This window comes from Hyla sarda, chromosome 2 (genome assembly GCF_029499605.1).
Source record: "Hyla sarda isolate aHylSar1 chromosome 2, aHylSar1.hap1, whole genome shotgun sequence".
Taxonomy (NCBI): domain Eukaryota; kingdom Metazoa; phylum Chordata; class Amphibia; order Anura; family Hylidae; genus Hyla; species Hyla sarda.
In genome coordinates, this window is record NC_079190.1 from 344,881,916 (window position 1) to 344,897,642 (window position 15,727).

Genomic DNA, 15,727 nt, shown 5'->3' on the forward strand with positions numbered 1-15,727 from the left:
CGCTAATCTCCTGGCTGACAAGCACACAGTATTGGCGCTGTTGTATTGTCGCAGGTGACTACGTTACGTTAAAACCTTAAACAAACTAAACTTCACAAGTGCACGCCTAAAGCCCTGCCCACATGGCTCTGCGCAGGCGCAGAAAATACTTCCGGGCGTGGCGCCACCATGTGACCGGTACAGAGGTAGAGGAACAGGGCGGATAGGTTCCCCTGAGAGACCGTGCTAGCAGGTGAGACTGTTGCCATGGCGATGGGCGCCCCCTCTCTAGTAGCTGTCAGCACTACTCATGTGATCTGTTGTCTTCTTTTATACAGCGCCCCTGTGCGGGGAGAGAGGAGCCATGCAGAGCGTTATTAACACTGTAAAGGGCAAGGCGCTGGAGGTGGCCGAGTACCTGACCCCCGTGCTGAAGGTATGCCCTCCCTGGTTAGACAGGGGCATCTATGGGACTGGGCACTGTGTCTCCTTACATATCAGTGGGGTGCTGCCTCCCTGGGGCCATGTAGTCTCTACCATCTGGTGACAGCTGCCCTATATGTGCTCACCCACTGATATGACCCCTACATAGTCTACAATGCCTACAGCCCCAGTCACGTCAGTGTGCCCCAATTTTTCATCTTGGGCATTAGAACGTCTTCCTGGATTATTCCCCATTCACAATTGCTAAGGACATCTGCTTTCCTTTTCTCCTTTCACTTTGTTTTATGTCTCCCCTGCTGGATTGTGCCATAGGACAGGTCTACCCTTTTACCTGGCATTACCCGAGAAGGTTGTCACTGACGAATAACGGTTTAATGTTGCTTAGAATATCCTGTTTCTTAACCAGGGGCACAAGCACAAAAACATAGTGTACATGCTGAATCCCACACCGCCAATCCCATCCTATAGCAAAGACAACTAGGCCTAAATGCACCACTGCACAGCGGCCCTAGGTTTCTGTAGAGAGTGCCCCTTTATAAAAGTACCTCCCCATAGAGCCACTGTTAGCCATAGTGCCCCCCTATAGTGACCCTGTTAGTAATAGTAGTTCCCCCATAGTGACCCTCTTAGTAATAGTAGTTTGCCCCTAGTGGCCCTGTTAGTAGTAATAGCCCCCCACCCCATTTTCCCCATGTTAGTCATATTGCCCCTGTTAGGAATAGTCACCCCCCCCCCATAGTGGCCTTGTTAGTAATAGTTGCCCCCCCCTACCCCAGTGCTGCTGTTAGTATGAGTGCTCCAGCATAAAGCTTCCTGTTTAGAAGCAAATTAACAGAAAGATTCACGGAACCTAATGATTTGGCCATTGCATGATTTAGTCTTAAAATATTCTACTTTCCAAGTGTTCTGACTTCCCGGAGATGTCTTTGACACAGTCCGCATCTGGGAAATGTAAACGCATGAAAAGCAGAATGACTTGTTCAATGAACTGACTTGCCAGTTTATTACGTTCAGAGTCAACAGGCGACTCAGTTCGGGCTGTTAAAATGAATGTGGCTTTACCATTTCTGTCAGCACTACTTTTCTGACCAGATAATGACACATACCTCTAATGTACTACAGAAACACAGTGTGAACAGAGCCTTATTTAAATCAGAACATCATGGACTTGCTCTGAACACTTAGATTTGTGCTACAATGAGTACAAGTGTCAGAAATTGATTGATACATTTCCCCCATTATCTTATGACAGTTTAAAGAGTTCCTGTCACTAAATAAACTTTTCTAAACTAACTAAGGCTGTGTTCCCTAACTACACCTAACACCCCCCCCCCCCCCCTCCCTCTGCCCTTAGAAAAAGCTTTAAAAAGCTCTGTATTTTACCTCTCTTATTGCTCACATAGTGTGAACTGCTAGAAGGAGGATGTGGGCATGCCTCAGCAGGTGCTACGTCACTGAACCTTGCTGGGGGGGACTGCTTCCACCCTCACTTCGCCTGGTGGGGGTTTGTAGAGCCCTTCTTGTTCTCAGTACACAGATCCTTGCTTTTCCTCACTGTACAGATGCCCTGCTTGTCCTTAGTGCACTGAGCCCTGCTTGTCCTTAGTGCACTGAGCCCTGCTTGTCCTTAGTGCACTGAGCCCTGCTTGTCCTTAGTGCACTGAGCCCTGCTTGTCCTTAGTGCACTGAGCCCTGCTTGTCCTTAGTGCACTGAGCCCTGCTTGTCGTCACTGCGCAGAGCCCTCCTTGTCCTCGGTGCGCAGAGCCCTCCTTGTCCTCGGTGCGCAGAGCCCCCCTTGTCCCCGGTGCGCAGGGCCCTCCTTGTCCCCGGTGCGCAGGGCCCTCCTTGTCCCCGGTGCGCAGGGCCCTCCTTGTCCCCGGTGCGCAGGGCCCTCCTTGTCCCCGGTGCGCAGGGCCCTCCTTGTCCCCGGTGCGCAGGGCCCTCCTTGTCCCCGGTGCGCAGGGCCCTCCTTGTCCCCGGTGCGCAGGGCCCTCCTTGTCCCCGGTGCGCAGGGCCCTCCTTGTCCCCGGTGCGCAGGGCCCTCCTTGTCCCCGGTGCGCAGGGCCCTCCTTGTCCCCGGTGCGCAGGGCCCTCCTTGTCCCCGGTGCGCAGGGCCCTCCTTGTCCCCGGTGCGCAGGGCCCTCCTTGTCCCCGGTGCGCAGGGCCCTCCTTGTCCCCGGTGCGCAGGGCCCTCCTTGTCCCCGGTGCGCAGGGCCCTCCTTGTCCCCGGTGCGCAGGGCCCTCCTTGTCCCCGGTGCGCAGGGCCCTCCTTGTCCCCGGTGCGCAGGGCCCTCCTTGTCCCCGGTGCGCAGGGCCCTCCTTGTCCCCGGTGCGCAGGGCCCTCCTTGTCCCCGGTGCGCAGGGCCCTCCTTGTCCCCGGTGCGCAGGGCCCTCCTTGTCCCCGGTGCGCAGGGCCCTCCTTGTCCCCGGTGCGCAGGGCCCTCCTTGTCCCCGGTGCGCAGGGCCCTCCTTGTCCCCGGTGCGCAGGGCCCTCCTTGTCCCCGGTGCGCAGGGCCCTCCTTGTCCCCGGTGCGCAGGGCCCTCCTTGTCCCCGGTGCGCAGGGCCCTCCTTGTCCCCGGTGCGCAGGGCCCTCCTTGTCCCCGGTGCGCAGGGCCCTCCTTGTCCCCGGTGCGCAGGGCCCTGCTTGTCCCCGGTGCGGGGAGCTGTGCTGAGCTCGTCATGTGCTCATCCTGCGCTGCGATTTCGGACTCACTGCCAGGCCGTCGTGAGTCCGAAATCAATGAAAAAGCTTGCAGCCAAGGACTCTTAGGGAGAACCCTAGTGGCCACATTTTCAAAATGAAAATACACATTAAAGGAAGCATTTTTTTCTTTTTTTTAATAAAATCCAATTACAAAGTTGTTCTATATACAATCAGCTATAACATATAAAACATTTTTTTTATGAAAGGTACTCTTACACCATTGCAGAACTGCACTGCTCTGTCTACTGAAAACCTCAAGCAATCCTATGCAAGCTTTTGCTGGTTAAATAGAACCACAAAATGACCCATAAACATACATCTTAGAAATCTACATAAGAGAAAACCTCAAAGACAGCACCATAGCCGATTTGAGGAAATACCTGACTTCACTTTTTTTTTTTTTTTTTTTCAAATAGGAGTCAAAATTTAAAGAGACAGGAGTGATAACGCCTGAAGAGGTGAGTGGCTGTCCTGGCCTTGTTTTTAAAATTTTCATTTATTTTACATTTTTGTGAAATGTATGTAGAAATATTATGTGTGTCATAGACCAGTAAATGTTATCCCTATGAATGAAATTATAAGGCCAGCTTCACACTATGGAATTTTTAAACAGAATTCCGTTTTGAAATTCCATTTGCTGGCAACGGGATTCCGCTGCACAGTGCACACTGCAGAGTTTGAGGCGGACTTTCTGCAAGGAAAATCCCCTCAACAAAATACCACCAGAACATTGAACTCATTCGATGCTCTGGCGGACCTCAGCTCTGCAGACATTGCTGTCTGTGGTCTCGGAATCTCTGGCCATATTTCATCCAGCAGGAGATTCTGTAGTGTGAAGCCAGCCTTAGGCTAAGTTTCCACTTGTTTTTTTGTCCTGAGTTTTTTTTATGTTAAATAACGCCATTTGTGTGGAAATAGCATTTTTGGCAGCTTGGCAGTTTTTCCAGCCTTTCCTGGGAACAGTCTCTTTTTTGCACAGGTGAAAAATAAGTCACAAAAGCCCACATAGCACTTTTAATGGCGTTTTTTCACTCCCATTGACTTCTATGGAAGAAAAATTCCTAAATTTTTACTAAAAAACGCCATAGGCTCTACATGCTGCGTTTTCACAGCGTCTCCAGACTCTGTCACATGTGCTCAGTGTGAACCTGCTTTCATCTGTGAACAGCACAGGGTACCAGTGGCGAATTTGCCAATCTTGGTGTTCTTTGGCAAATGCCAAACGTCCTGCATGGTGTTGGGCTGTAAGCACAACCCCCACCTGTGGACGTCGGGCCCTCATGGAGTTTCTGACCGTTTGAGTGGACATATACACATTTGTGGAGTGCTGGAGGTCATTTTGCAGGGCTCTGGCAGTGCTCCTCCTTACACAAAGGCGGAGGTAGCGGTCCTGCTGCTGGGTTGTTGCCCTCCTACGGCCTCCTTCATGTCTGATGTACTGGCCTGTCTCCTGGTAGCGCCTCCATGCTCTGGACACTACGCTGACAGACACAGAAAACCCTCTTGCCACAGCTTGCATTGATGTGCCATCCTGGATGAGCTGCACTACCTGAGCCACTTGTGTGGGTTGAAGACTCAGTCTTAGGCTACCACTAGAGTGAAAGCACCGCCAGCATTCAGAAGTGACCAAAACATCAGCCAGGAATCATAGGAACTGAGAAGTGGCAGGGATGTGGAATTTCTATCGCCCGACGCCCGGGACATGCAGTTCCGGGCGCCGGGCAAGTGAATTTTTCCGGCCCAAGCAGGGCCGTACCTGACAAGCGTGGGGGCGCTCTGATGTCAAAGCTGACAGCGGCATCTAAAGGGACATGTGAGTGCTCCCTGGTGGGCTAGTGGGGTAGATTGCCCCCTGCAGTGTGATTGCAGGGGGTGATCCACTATAGAGGTAGCCGCTTACCTCTGTTTCCCTGCCGTCCCGTGGCTCTGTCATTGATCCTGGCTGGACTAGGCTCTATCAATAGATCGCAGAGCACACAGATCAATGGAGTTCAATAGAACTCTATTGATCTGTATGAGGAATCTAATGATTCCTCCTAAAAGTCTAATAAAGTGTTTAAAAAAAAAAAAGTTTTAAATAAAAGTTTAAAAGATACACATTAACCCCTTCCATGTTAAAAGTTCAAATCAACCCCTTTTCCTATATAAAAACATGTAAACATAATACAAATAAACATATTTTGTATCGCTGCGTACGTAATTGTACGAACTATTAAAATATAACATTATGTATCCCGTACGGTAAATGACGTAAATATAAAAAAAAATACCAAACCACAAAATTGCAATTTTTATAATATCCCAGAAAAAAAAGTTAACAAGTGATTTAAAAAGTCAGATCAATACCAAAATGGTACCGATACAAAAAACTGATTATGGCGCAAAAAATGAGCCCTCATACAGCCTGGTATGCGAAAAAAAATAAAAATAAATAAAAGCTACAGGGGTCAAAATATGGCAATTAAAACAATTCTAAAAAGTTCAGAATTTTTTTACATTTGTAAAACATGACGGAAACTATGCAAATCTGGTATTGCTGTAATCAGGCGGCCTAAAGTATCAAAACAACATGTTATCTCAACCACAAGGGTAATTGAAGTAGAAAAGAAAACCACCAAATCTGCAAAATTATCTTTTACTATTTCAATTTCACTTCACCAATTTTATATATATATAGTGACCCCCCGACTTGTGATGGCCCCGACGTATGATCATTTCAACATATGATGGCCTCTCAGAGCCCATCGTATGTTGAAGGCAGCATCGACCTATGATGCTGCTGTGTGCCGGGGCCATCGTACAAACAGCTATCTGACAGCGCTGACAACTTCAGCAACTGACAGATAGTTGTTTAATGTTCCCGTGTGCCCCGTTCTGCCTCCTGTTACTCACATGCTGTCCTGCTAACTCACACAGGCTTCCACTGTGAGCTCCGTGTAAGCCCCGCCCCCCAGTGTAGCCATAGCCAATAGCCTGCAGCATCTTGCTGCAGGCATCCAATGAGCTGCCGGCTCCCCTCCCCTTCCTTTCCTATAGAGCTGTAGTCGGCAGCATCGTAATGGAGGACATTCTGTCCCCCCTGAAGGTATTTAAAGAACTGTACAGTACTGTATGTGATGTCACACATCACATACAATACATATACACACTATACACCCCATACATCAATGTTTCCCTATCAGTGTGCCTCCAGCTGTTGCAAAACTAGAACTCTCAGCATGCCAAGACAGTCAATGGCTGTACATGCATGCTGGGAGTTGTGGTTGTGCAACAGCTGGAGGCACCCTGGTTTGTTAAACACTCCACATACAATGGTCATCCCAGAACCAATTAGCAGTTTCCCATAGAGATATGTATTCAACATACAATGGTTCCAAGGCCCCAGAACCAATTACCATTTTTACATAGACATATGTACTCGACATATGATGGTTTCAACATATGATGGTTCTCCTGGAACCAATTAATATCATACCTGTTGTCTGTTCCATTTGCACAACAACATGTGAAATTGATTGTCAATCAGTGTTGCTTCCTGAGTGGACAGTGTGATTTCACAGAAGTGTGATTGACTTGGAGTTACATTGTGTTGTTTAAGTGTTCCCTTTATTTTTTTTGAGCAGTTATCAGTTGTGAATTGAACACTCAGACACATACTAATCAAACCTTTTGACTTGTCAAAAATTGTTTAAAGTGACAATGCCTATTTAAGTTTGTCACTCTGTGTATCCACATGTAAATATGTGGAATAAAAGTGATTGAACATTTAAAAGTATACATTCATGCAACTTATTTATTTTATTTATTTATCTATTTATTTTTCTTCACAGTTTTTGGCTGCCGGTGATCACCTGGTTCATCACTGCCCTACTTGGCAATGGCAAGTAATTTATTTATTCATTCCATGGTACACATAGGCAAAGTCAAAGGTTGTACAGTTTTTATAGTACCTTTTTTAGGCTATGTTCACTCCGCAAAATTCCCCCGAAAATGCTGCCGAAATTTCCTGCACATTATTTTCAATAGGATTCCGATGTCCCATTCACACAGTGGAATTTCCGCATCTGAAATTCTGTATCTCGCAAAAACATAAGACCTGTTGAGTTTTGAGTGCACATAAATTCTGCTGGAATTCTGTCCAACTTCCACAATACTGCAGAAATCCTGCCATGTGAACATAGCTTTAAGGAGAAGCTATCAACCCTTTTTAAATGTATTGGCTGCACCCACTGAAAGCTTCCTGTCGTACCATTGAGCATGCACAAATTGGATCCATAGAGCCCCACTGACCCGAAATATGGTCATGAGAGTGCCCTTTTTGCATACTTAGGAAAGGTATGCATTGTATTGGACAGTACAGGGGAGATTAAGAGTGGGGCAGTTGTCTATAGCAACCAGATTTCCTCATCTTTTAAAGGCCTTTTTAAAAACTAAAGAAACAATCTGGTTGCTATGGGCAACTACACCACTCTTCCTCTACACATGTTTTGATAAATCTTCCCCGTGCTGTCCAGTGTGATGCATGACTTCCCCAAATATGTAAAAAGGCACTCTCATGACTATATGTCAGATCAGTAGGGCTCTATGGATTCAGTTGGTGCATGCACCATGGTATGAACATGGTGCATGCTTTGTTCATGTTATATACCTTTTTATAGCTTGTATAACACTGTATGATGACAAGAACAACAACAAAAATTTGATCTCCTCCCTCTCACCTCTCTTACTTTTCCGTTTAAATACTCTTTTTACCTCTGGGTTGACGCAGCTCCGTTTTAATGGTAGTCAGATGCCAAACTCACTGGGCTACAGGATTTACTTTGTGGGGACTTTTGCACTGTGGTAAGCAAGGGGACTTGGCAGACAGCCCTCATGTAGACCTCCCTTAAGATTCTCCACAGGGTTTTGACATGACTACAGGCCAGCCATCTATTCGCTTGTCTCTCTGCTGTGCTTTAGAGGTTGCATTTTGAGAGGTACTATGAACCATATATGGGGAAGCTGCCCTGTAGTGGGCTCCTTCTTGACAAAAGTCCATGATATGCTTGACAGTATCTTGCAATACCGCCTCTCACTAACTTCCCCCAAACCCCCCCCCCCCCCCCATTTTCCTCTTAGGCCATAAGCCCAGCAGGTTACCCAACTATATATTTTATTTTGCCTTTCACAATTTATACTGTTAGCGGCGAGGGTCTTAAACCGTATCAACGTTGAACCACTTTAATACCATTAGGGAGCCCTGGATGTCTTCTCCCTATTGCCCAGATATCCATCATTGCATGTCCCTATTTTTTTTATAAATACATAGAAAAAGAATAGAATGGCACTTACCACAGTACTGTCTTCATAGCATCTTTATTGTAAATGTTCAGTGCGGTACATCCTGGCATGAAGCCATAGTGTGTCCAGACACCAGTGTGTTCAGTAACCCCATTACTGAACACACTGGCGTCTGGAACGCTATGGATGGATACCAGGATATACCGCACTGAACATTTACAATAAAGATGCTATGAAGACAGTACTGTGGTAAGTAGGGGTGTGAATCGGCAAGAATTTGGCGATATGATACGTATCGCGATACACGTATGATAATACGATATATCCCGATATATCCTGATTCTGTTTACGAGACGATATATCGCGATATATCCCGATTCTGTTTGAAAAAAATATATATTGGGATTTTTACTCACCTAGTGATACCAAATATGTTTATTTTTATTATGTTTACATGTTTTTATATAGGAATAGGGGGTGATTTTATACACTTTATTAGACTTTTAGGAGGAATCATTAGATTCCTCAGACACATGAATAGAGTTCTATTGAACTCCATTGCTCTGTGATCCATTGATAGAGCCTAGTCCAGCCAGGATCTATCAATGACAGAGCCAAGGGACAGCAGGAAACAGAGGTAAGCCCTCCGGCTACCTCCACAGTGGATTGCCCGCCCGCGATCGCACTACGGGGGGGTGGGTGCGGCGATCCACCCCACTAGCCCACCAGTGAGCATTCACAGGTCCCTTTGGACGCCGTTGTCAGCTTTGACAGTGGTGATCTAAAGGGTTAATAGCCATCCGCAGCGATCGCCGCATGCTGGCTATTGGCTGCGGCCCCCGGCTACTGAAAATAGCTCGGGGCTGCAGAGTATGGAGCGGGCAGGAGTCGGGAGCCTTCTCCATACAGACTGCTGAGCGCTGCATGCTGGCTATTAGCGGCGGCCCCCGGCTGATTTCAGTAGAGTACGGAGCGGGCATGATTCGGGAGCCCGCTCCATACACCCAGAGCGCTGTCATGCTTATCAGGTCCGGCCATGCTTGCACGAAAATTCCCCTGCCCGTTGCCCGGAACTGCGTGTCCCGGGCGTCAGGAGATACGAATGCCACATCCCTAAAAGGATCGATTGAAAAATATTTTGAATCAATACAGTATCGGCAAATGAAAAATTGCGATAATCGAGTGAATCGATTTTTTTTCTTACACCCCTAGTGGTAAGTGCCATTGTATTATTTTTCTACATGATTAGTGTTTTATGAACTGTATTAACTCGCACAATAGAGCACCACCATCGGCAACTTTATCTTTACCGGACCCACCACCGAATAGCCCTCACTTCACTAAGCCTAAGCAGTGCCAGCCACTTAACCCCTGTTTGGATCCCTATTTTATTATTGCTCTTTTTTGTTTTTGGCTAGGCCAATCTTTTTGTCTGTTCCTTTGTATCTTTCCTTATGGATAGTTTGAGGACCATTTTATGTATTTCACTTCAACCTGTGTATTTCTATTGTCATGCTGTATCAGCTCTTGTTAATCTGTTGTTGTCTGATGGGGCTATGTTTTACTCTTTATTATGTATTGAAGCCATCATTTTTTTGCTACTGTAAAGCTACATGGTTTGACCATTAAAAAATATAGCACGTGGATAGGAAGGAGCATGGCGTCCAGATGAGCACTATTTTTTAACCAAGACCTTTGCACCTACTATAAAAATGTGTCTGTTCTGTTATACACATTTTTTTTTCCCTTTAGGGCAGCTGGGGAAGAATTAAAAGTTAAACCGTATCTTCCCAGTGAGAAGCAGTTTCTTATGACAAAGAATGGTAAGCACAAGCTATACATCTGCCTTTGGAAACATCCATGGAAATACAACTCACTGGGGGACATTTATTAAACTGTTTAGACGGTCTATATTTGTCTCAAAGAAAGTGTCTTTTTATGCGACTTTTGCTTTAGAGCCCTTCTCCGCAGAAATAATAAATGGTCTACAATAGAGCTTAAAAAGCAACTGAGACTTTTATTGGAAAGTTGCATCAAAAAAAGTTGCATCAACGGAAAATATGCAGAAATTTCAGACCTGGCATAAATACAATCTAAAAATTTAGTAGGAAGCCTTTTATCAATTTTTTAGGACATACCATGACACACAGTGCTGTTTACATTTAAAATGACATTTTAGCTTGAATCTTAAGGGTAATCTAATCTAATAATATATAAAATTCTAAATTAAATGGAATCATCAGATTTTACCCCATAACGCTTGGCAAAGCGTTATATAGGGTAAAATCCTAATCCTCACAATCCAAAGGGGACACTCTTGCCTGCAGGGATGGTGATGAGATGTAGTTATAAAATAGTCACCGCTGCGCCCGTAAATAGTCCCCTGGTCGGAGAGCTACTCTCACCTAGTCCCGTGTCTTCGGCTGGCAGCGACGCCCCCTCAGCTTCATTGACGGGCCGTGTCATTGCTCTGTTCAGTGAGCAGAGCGATGACGTGGCCCGTTAATGAAGCCGAGGGGGCGTCACTACCGGCCAAAGACACAGGACTAGGTGAGGAGCCCAGGGGACTACTTACGGGATCGGCGGGGAGCATCTTATAAGTTCATATCCTCACCATCCCTGCAGGCAGGAGTGTCCCCCGGGGATGGTGAGGATAAAGACTCTACCCTATATAACGCTCTGCTAAGCAGAGGGTAAAATCTGAAGATTGGTTCCATTAAATACAATTTAATCCCATTGATCGCAAATTTTTAGCATTTTGGGACATTTTTGTTAAATTTATTGAACAAATATCAGAACCTAAGAAACTTGCGACATTTGATAAATTGCACAGACAATAGAGCCATGCTCAGAGATTTTTCTTGCCTAAAGTACTGTGGAGAATAGACAATGATAGTAAATCTCCCCCACTGTCTTTGACTACTGAGGGAGCTACAGTGGAAGTGAATGTAAGTTCTGAAGTGTGTTTCTAATAAATGATTAACTTTATTAAAATCCAGTAAAATAACATAATTCCCGAAACATAAACAGAAGAAGAAATGTTTAGACATTTCATATAATTAGAGTGAGTGGAAAGTGGCAGTAAATAAGAGTACTGTTGGGTAAAGATCACCAATAAGAAAACTTGGAAAAAGGCATAGGAAAAGGCAACTAGCAGCCAGCTCCTGAACAGTCCTGCTGTGTAGCCAGGTGTATACTGTAATACTTAGGAGCTATTGATACATGCCGAAGAAACCAGTTTGGTAACGGTACTGCAACCTGGAATATATAGCCAGAATAGAGCTTTCTTTATTGTAAGTTACAACAGGGCCCATTCCCCATTAGTGCTGTCCGCCTCGATGCCCCTTTTACAGGCTATAGAAATGTTCCCTTTCTTCTCTGGAGGCTGCATATAAGAAGCCTGTTGTGGCTGTTGTATACAGGTTCCTGCATTGGCCTCTTCTGATAGAGACTAATACATGAGAAGTACCTGACCACAGTGTGCTATCTCTGCCCTGATGGAGTGGTCTGGGAGAGAGATAAAGCTTGATGTTCCCTGTGACCATGTCCTGTTTATTGCGTATAGGGTTATAGTACCTGGCAGGCAAATGCATAAAGGCTTGTAGCAAAATCTAGTCAATATTCTAGTCTATGTTTTGCCCAATCCCAATGTATTTTGCCATCAGACAACTGATATTGTATGTAAATCTGTGGCCTTTCTTCTGACATAGTTTCCATATTTATTGTGAGAATGTATATTACAGTGCTATCAATCTAGCTCAAGATTGGAACAGCTCCTGATGGTGTACCCCAGGCCCATTTGTTCCTTGGTTTAGTGGTATCAGTAAAATGTCCAAAGATAGGTGGTGAAGGTACATGAAATGTGCTGTCATTGATATATGCATTGACGATTCCTGCCTTCCTCAGTGCCTTGTTACAAAAGATGTAAGCAGATGGAGTACTCCGATGAGCAGGAAGCAATCATAGAAGAGGACGATGGAGACGGTGGTTGGGTTGACACTTTCCATCATTCAGGTATAAGTATTCTTTTCAAATAATAAATTGCCTATTTTAAGGACATGGTTATTTATTATTAATCTTTGTCTTTTTACATTTAGAATGCATTGTATGTTTTTTTTTTTTATAAATATATTTCTTGTATATTTTTGGAGTCTAAACTGTTTATGGCTCAACAATTCTTTTCAGTAAAAATGCTCTGCAGTGTTTCTTTTTCTTGTTGGAAATTTTTTTTTTCGTCCTCAAAACTTTTTTTCTTTTACAGAATCTATTTCTATAAATAATGCTCTGATACCATATCACTTTTAGTTGCTAAATAAATCCTGCATCTTTTAGGTGTGAACAGTGTTACCGAGGCTGTGAAAGAAATAACACTTGAGACGCAGGTGAGCTTAACAGATCTGGTTGTTTCACTGCAGTCAAAATAGCAGCTGTTGGGCTGAGAAGTACATATTGTATGTTAATTTAGAATTTTTATGTATTGCTAAAATTTCTACATAGCAACATAGTCACAGAGCAGCAAAAGTACACGTACCTTGTATTAGGACCTGGTGCAGTTAGTCCCCTCTAGACAGCATCAACAGGAGAAAAGAGAAAACAGTGAATAAATAAACGGATGATACATTTTCTTCACAATATTGATTTATTGGGAGACATGAAGAAGGGCAGAAAAAACAAGGAAATGAGGGGGTTAAACTGATTTGTCCAGAAAAACCATTTTTATATACAGTACCTTTTAGGGAAGTTAATAGCGCAGAGTCCTCTCTTTAGGATCCTCATTTCTATGCCAGAGTGGAGAGTGATTACAAGGAGAATCTAAATCTGGAGGACCCGACCTGGCAACCCATTGATTCCAAAGGGTATGGTGTAATGTCTGATTTCCTCTGTTGTATCACTGCAGGGAAACTAAGCAGGTACTGCCAGGTTTTCCTGCGGATTAAAGCAAATTTGTTATCAGCGTGACACTGATGAAAACGGGTTATACCGTATTTCAATGCGTGCCTCCATTCTGTTTATTATTTCCGGGTTTCTTTATATGCTATTGAAGGAGCTTGGTGTATGCAAAGCGTACCCAAGACTTGGGTGCATGGTGACGTCCAGCTTGAATCTTCATAGATATGCCCTCCTCCCCTGTGCTTAACTTCCCCCGCTGCAGAATGAAGCTCCATAGAGACATGAAGTGAAATCTCTCTGCTCCATGTGCACCAAGATCCTTCATTAGTATATTAAGAAAACCAGGAATCTCGGCGGAGTGGAGGCTTGCATCAGAAAACTGTAAGTATCATTGAGTTTCAGCAAGGGGGTGGTCAGTGATCAGCCTATTGTAAAGGACAGATTAGCCAAAATGTAGGATCACTGTAAGTGTATGTAGCCCAGGCATAAGTTGGCTTACCAATGGTCATACTGATTGATGGGTATTTAAAAAAACGTTAAAAAGTGTGAGGTTTATTAGTGTAAGACTCCATGGCTTTTGATAATGTTATTTGATGCCAATAATTATCTGCTAAAAGTTTAAACAACAACGCCCTCATATTCGGGTTATAAAACGTAACTTATTTCATCTATGTTTGCTCATACTAGGATTCTGGAAAAGCAACCAGCCATGCAGCTTGTGATGATGACGACGACGATGATGACGATGAGGGAGAAGCAGCAGATATGGAAGGTAAAGGTTTTAAAATAATTATTATATAACTATTTTATTAATGGCTTTGTTGTTTTATTTTTTATTTATTACATCCCATTTTGGCCTTGAAGACACAGCCAAAGTAAATTTTTTGCAGTTTTGTTTTTCTTCCTTGCCTTTAAGGAGACACAACTCTTTTTTTAAATTTCCATCTATAGACTCTCATTGTTTTTGACCAATTGTCATTTGTAATGACAGCTTTCATTCTACCATGAAATGTATAACGCAATGAAAATATTATTTGTGGAGGGAAATTGAAAACAAAACGCAGTTTTGCAACTTTTAAGGGAATTTGAATTCATACAGTGCACTTTACGGTAAAACTGACATGTCTTCTTTATTCTGTGGGTCACTAAGATTAAAATAATACCCATATTTACATGCTTGTCTGGTACGCTACAGTATTTAAAAAAAAGAGAATAAGTGTGCTCAAAGTTTCCCTTTCTTATTTTTCCGAATACATGGCTGTATGAGGGCTCATATTTTATGCGCCCTAAACTATAGTTTTTATCGGTAACACTTTTACGTACATGTGACTTTTTGATAATTTTTTTTTCTCCATTTTTGGGATGTGATATGACCAAAAATCATCACTTTTGCAATTTGTTCTTTGTTTTTCTTTACATTTACGCCATTCACTATACTTGAATTAACATTATGATTAACATGATTAACATTATATTTTAAAAGGTGATTAACATTATATTTAAAAAGGTGGGGCAATTTATTTTGTTTGTATTTTGCATATTTTGTATTTGTAAAATTAAGAAATAGGGCTATTAACGGCAGCCCCCGGCTACTGAAATCAGCTGGGGGCTACCGATTATGGAGCGGGCTCAAGTGAGGAGCCTGCTCCATACACCTTGAGTGCCGGTGCAGACTCGCGTCCCATGCAGTCCGCTCCTGCACCTCACACCGGCATTATTACAAAAAAACTAAAAGAAGTCGGTCTGGCCCTGCTTGCCCGACACCGGGCTAAAGCTATGAAAAATTCACCTGCCCGGCACCCGGAACTACATGTCACGGGCGTCGGGTGATAGGATTTCCACATCCCTGAACTGGTCAGTGACATTGGCTATCCATTTGTACAGCCTGCTAGACAGCAAACCATACAAGTGGATGGCAGCAGAGCAGCACAGAGCAGATAAAGGGATCTCCAGCTGCCATTTTCACTTATCGGACCCCTGCAATCATGCTGTGGGTGGTCTGATGAGTGTAACAAAGCAACTGCTTTAGATGCCATGCTCAGTATTGATCACAGCATCTAAAGGGTTAATGGCAGGCATCAGTATAAGGCTAAGTTTCTACTTGTTTTTTGTCCTGCATTTTTTGGTTTTAAAAAAACACAAAACAAAAACGCCTGAAAAAGCGGCAGTGAAATTTCCTGCATCTGGCGTTTTTTCTGGTGTTTTTCATGTGTGTGGAAATTGCACCTTGGCAGTTTTTTTTGGTACCCAAAATTTGTTGGGTACCAAAAAAAAAGGATGCAGTAGTGATGGAAAAAAATTTATTTATCGAGATTTTTATATTTTATAACAAAATTTTAATAAATTTTTAATAAAGTGTGTGTGTTTCACTTTTTTTCCTCTATTTTTTAAATTTTTTAGGTAGTACTACTACTCCCACCATGATGGG

The 15,727-nt window shown here is 43.9% G+C and overlaps 1 protein-coding gene across 1 annotated transcript in view; it reads left to right on the forward strand.

The window, feature by feature from the left end:
* Positions 1–94: 94 nt before the first annotated feature.
* Positions 95–15,727, forward strand: part of ATG3 (autophagy related 3) — a 63,107-nt gene continuing 47,474 nt past the window's right edge. The window contains exons 1-8 of the mRNA XM_056558197.1: positions 95–232; positions 318–415; positions 3,546–3,587; positions 6,960–7,009; positions 10,162–10,232; positions 12,316–12,423; positions 12,742–12,791; positions 13,987–14,071. Of these exons, the coding sequence (XP_056414172.1) occupies positions 344–415; positions 3,546–3,587; positions 6,960–7,009; positions 10,162–10,232; positions 12,316–12,423; positions 12,742–12,791; positions 13,987–14,071 (478 nt within the window). The 5' untranslated portion in view covers positions 95–232; positions 318–343. The remainder of the gene's footprint in view (positions 233–317; positions 416–3,545; positions 3,588–6,959; positions 7,010–10,161; positions 10,233–12,315; positions 12,424–12,741; positions 12,792–13,986; positions 14,072–15,727) is intronic.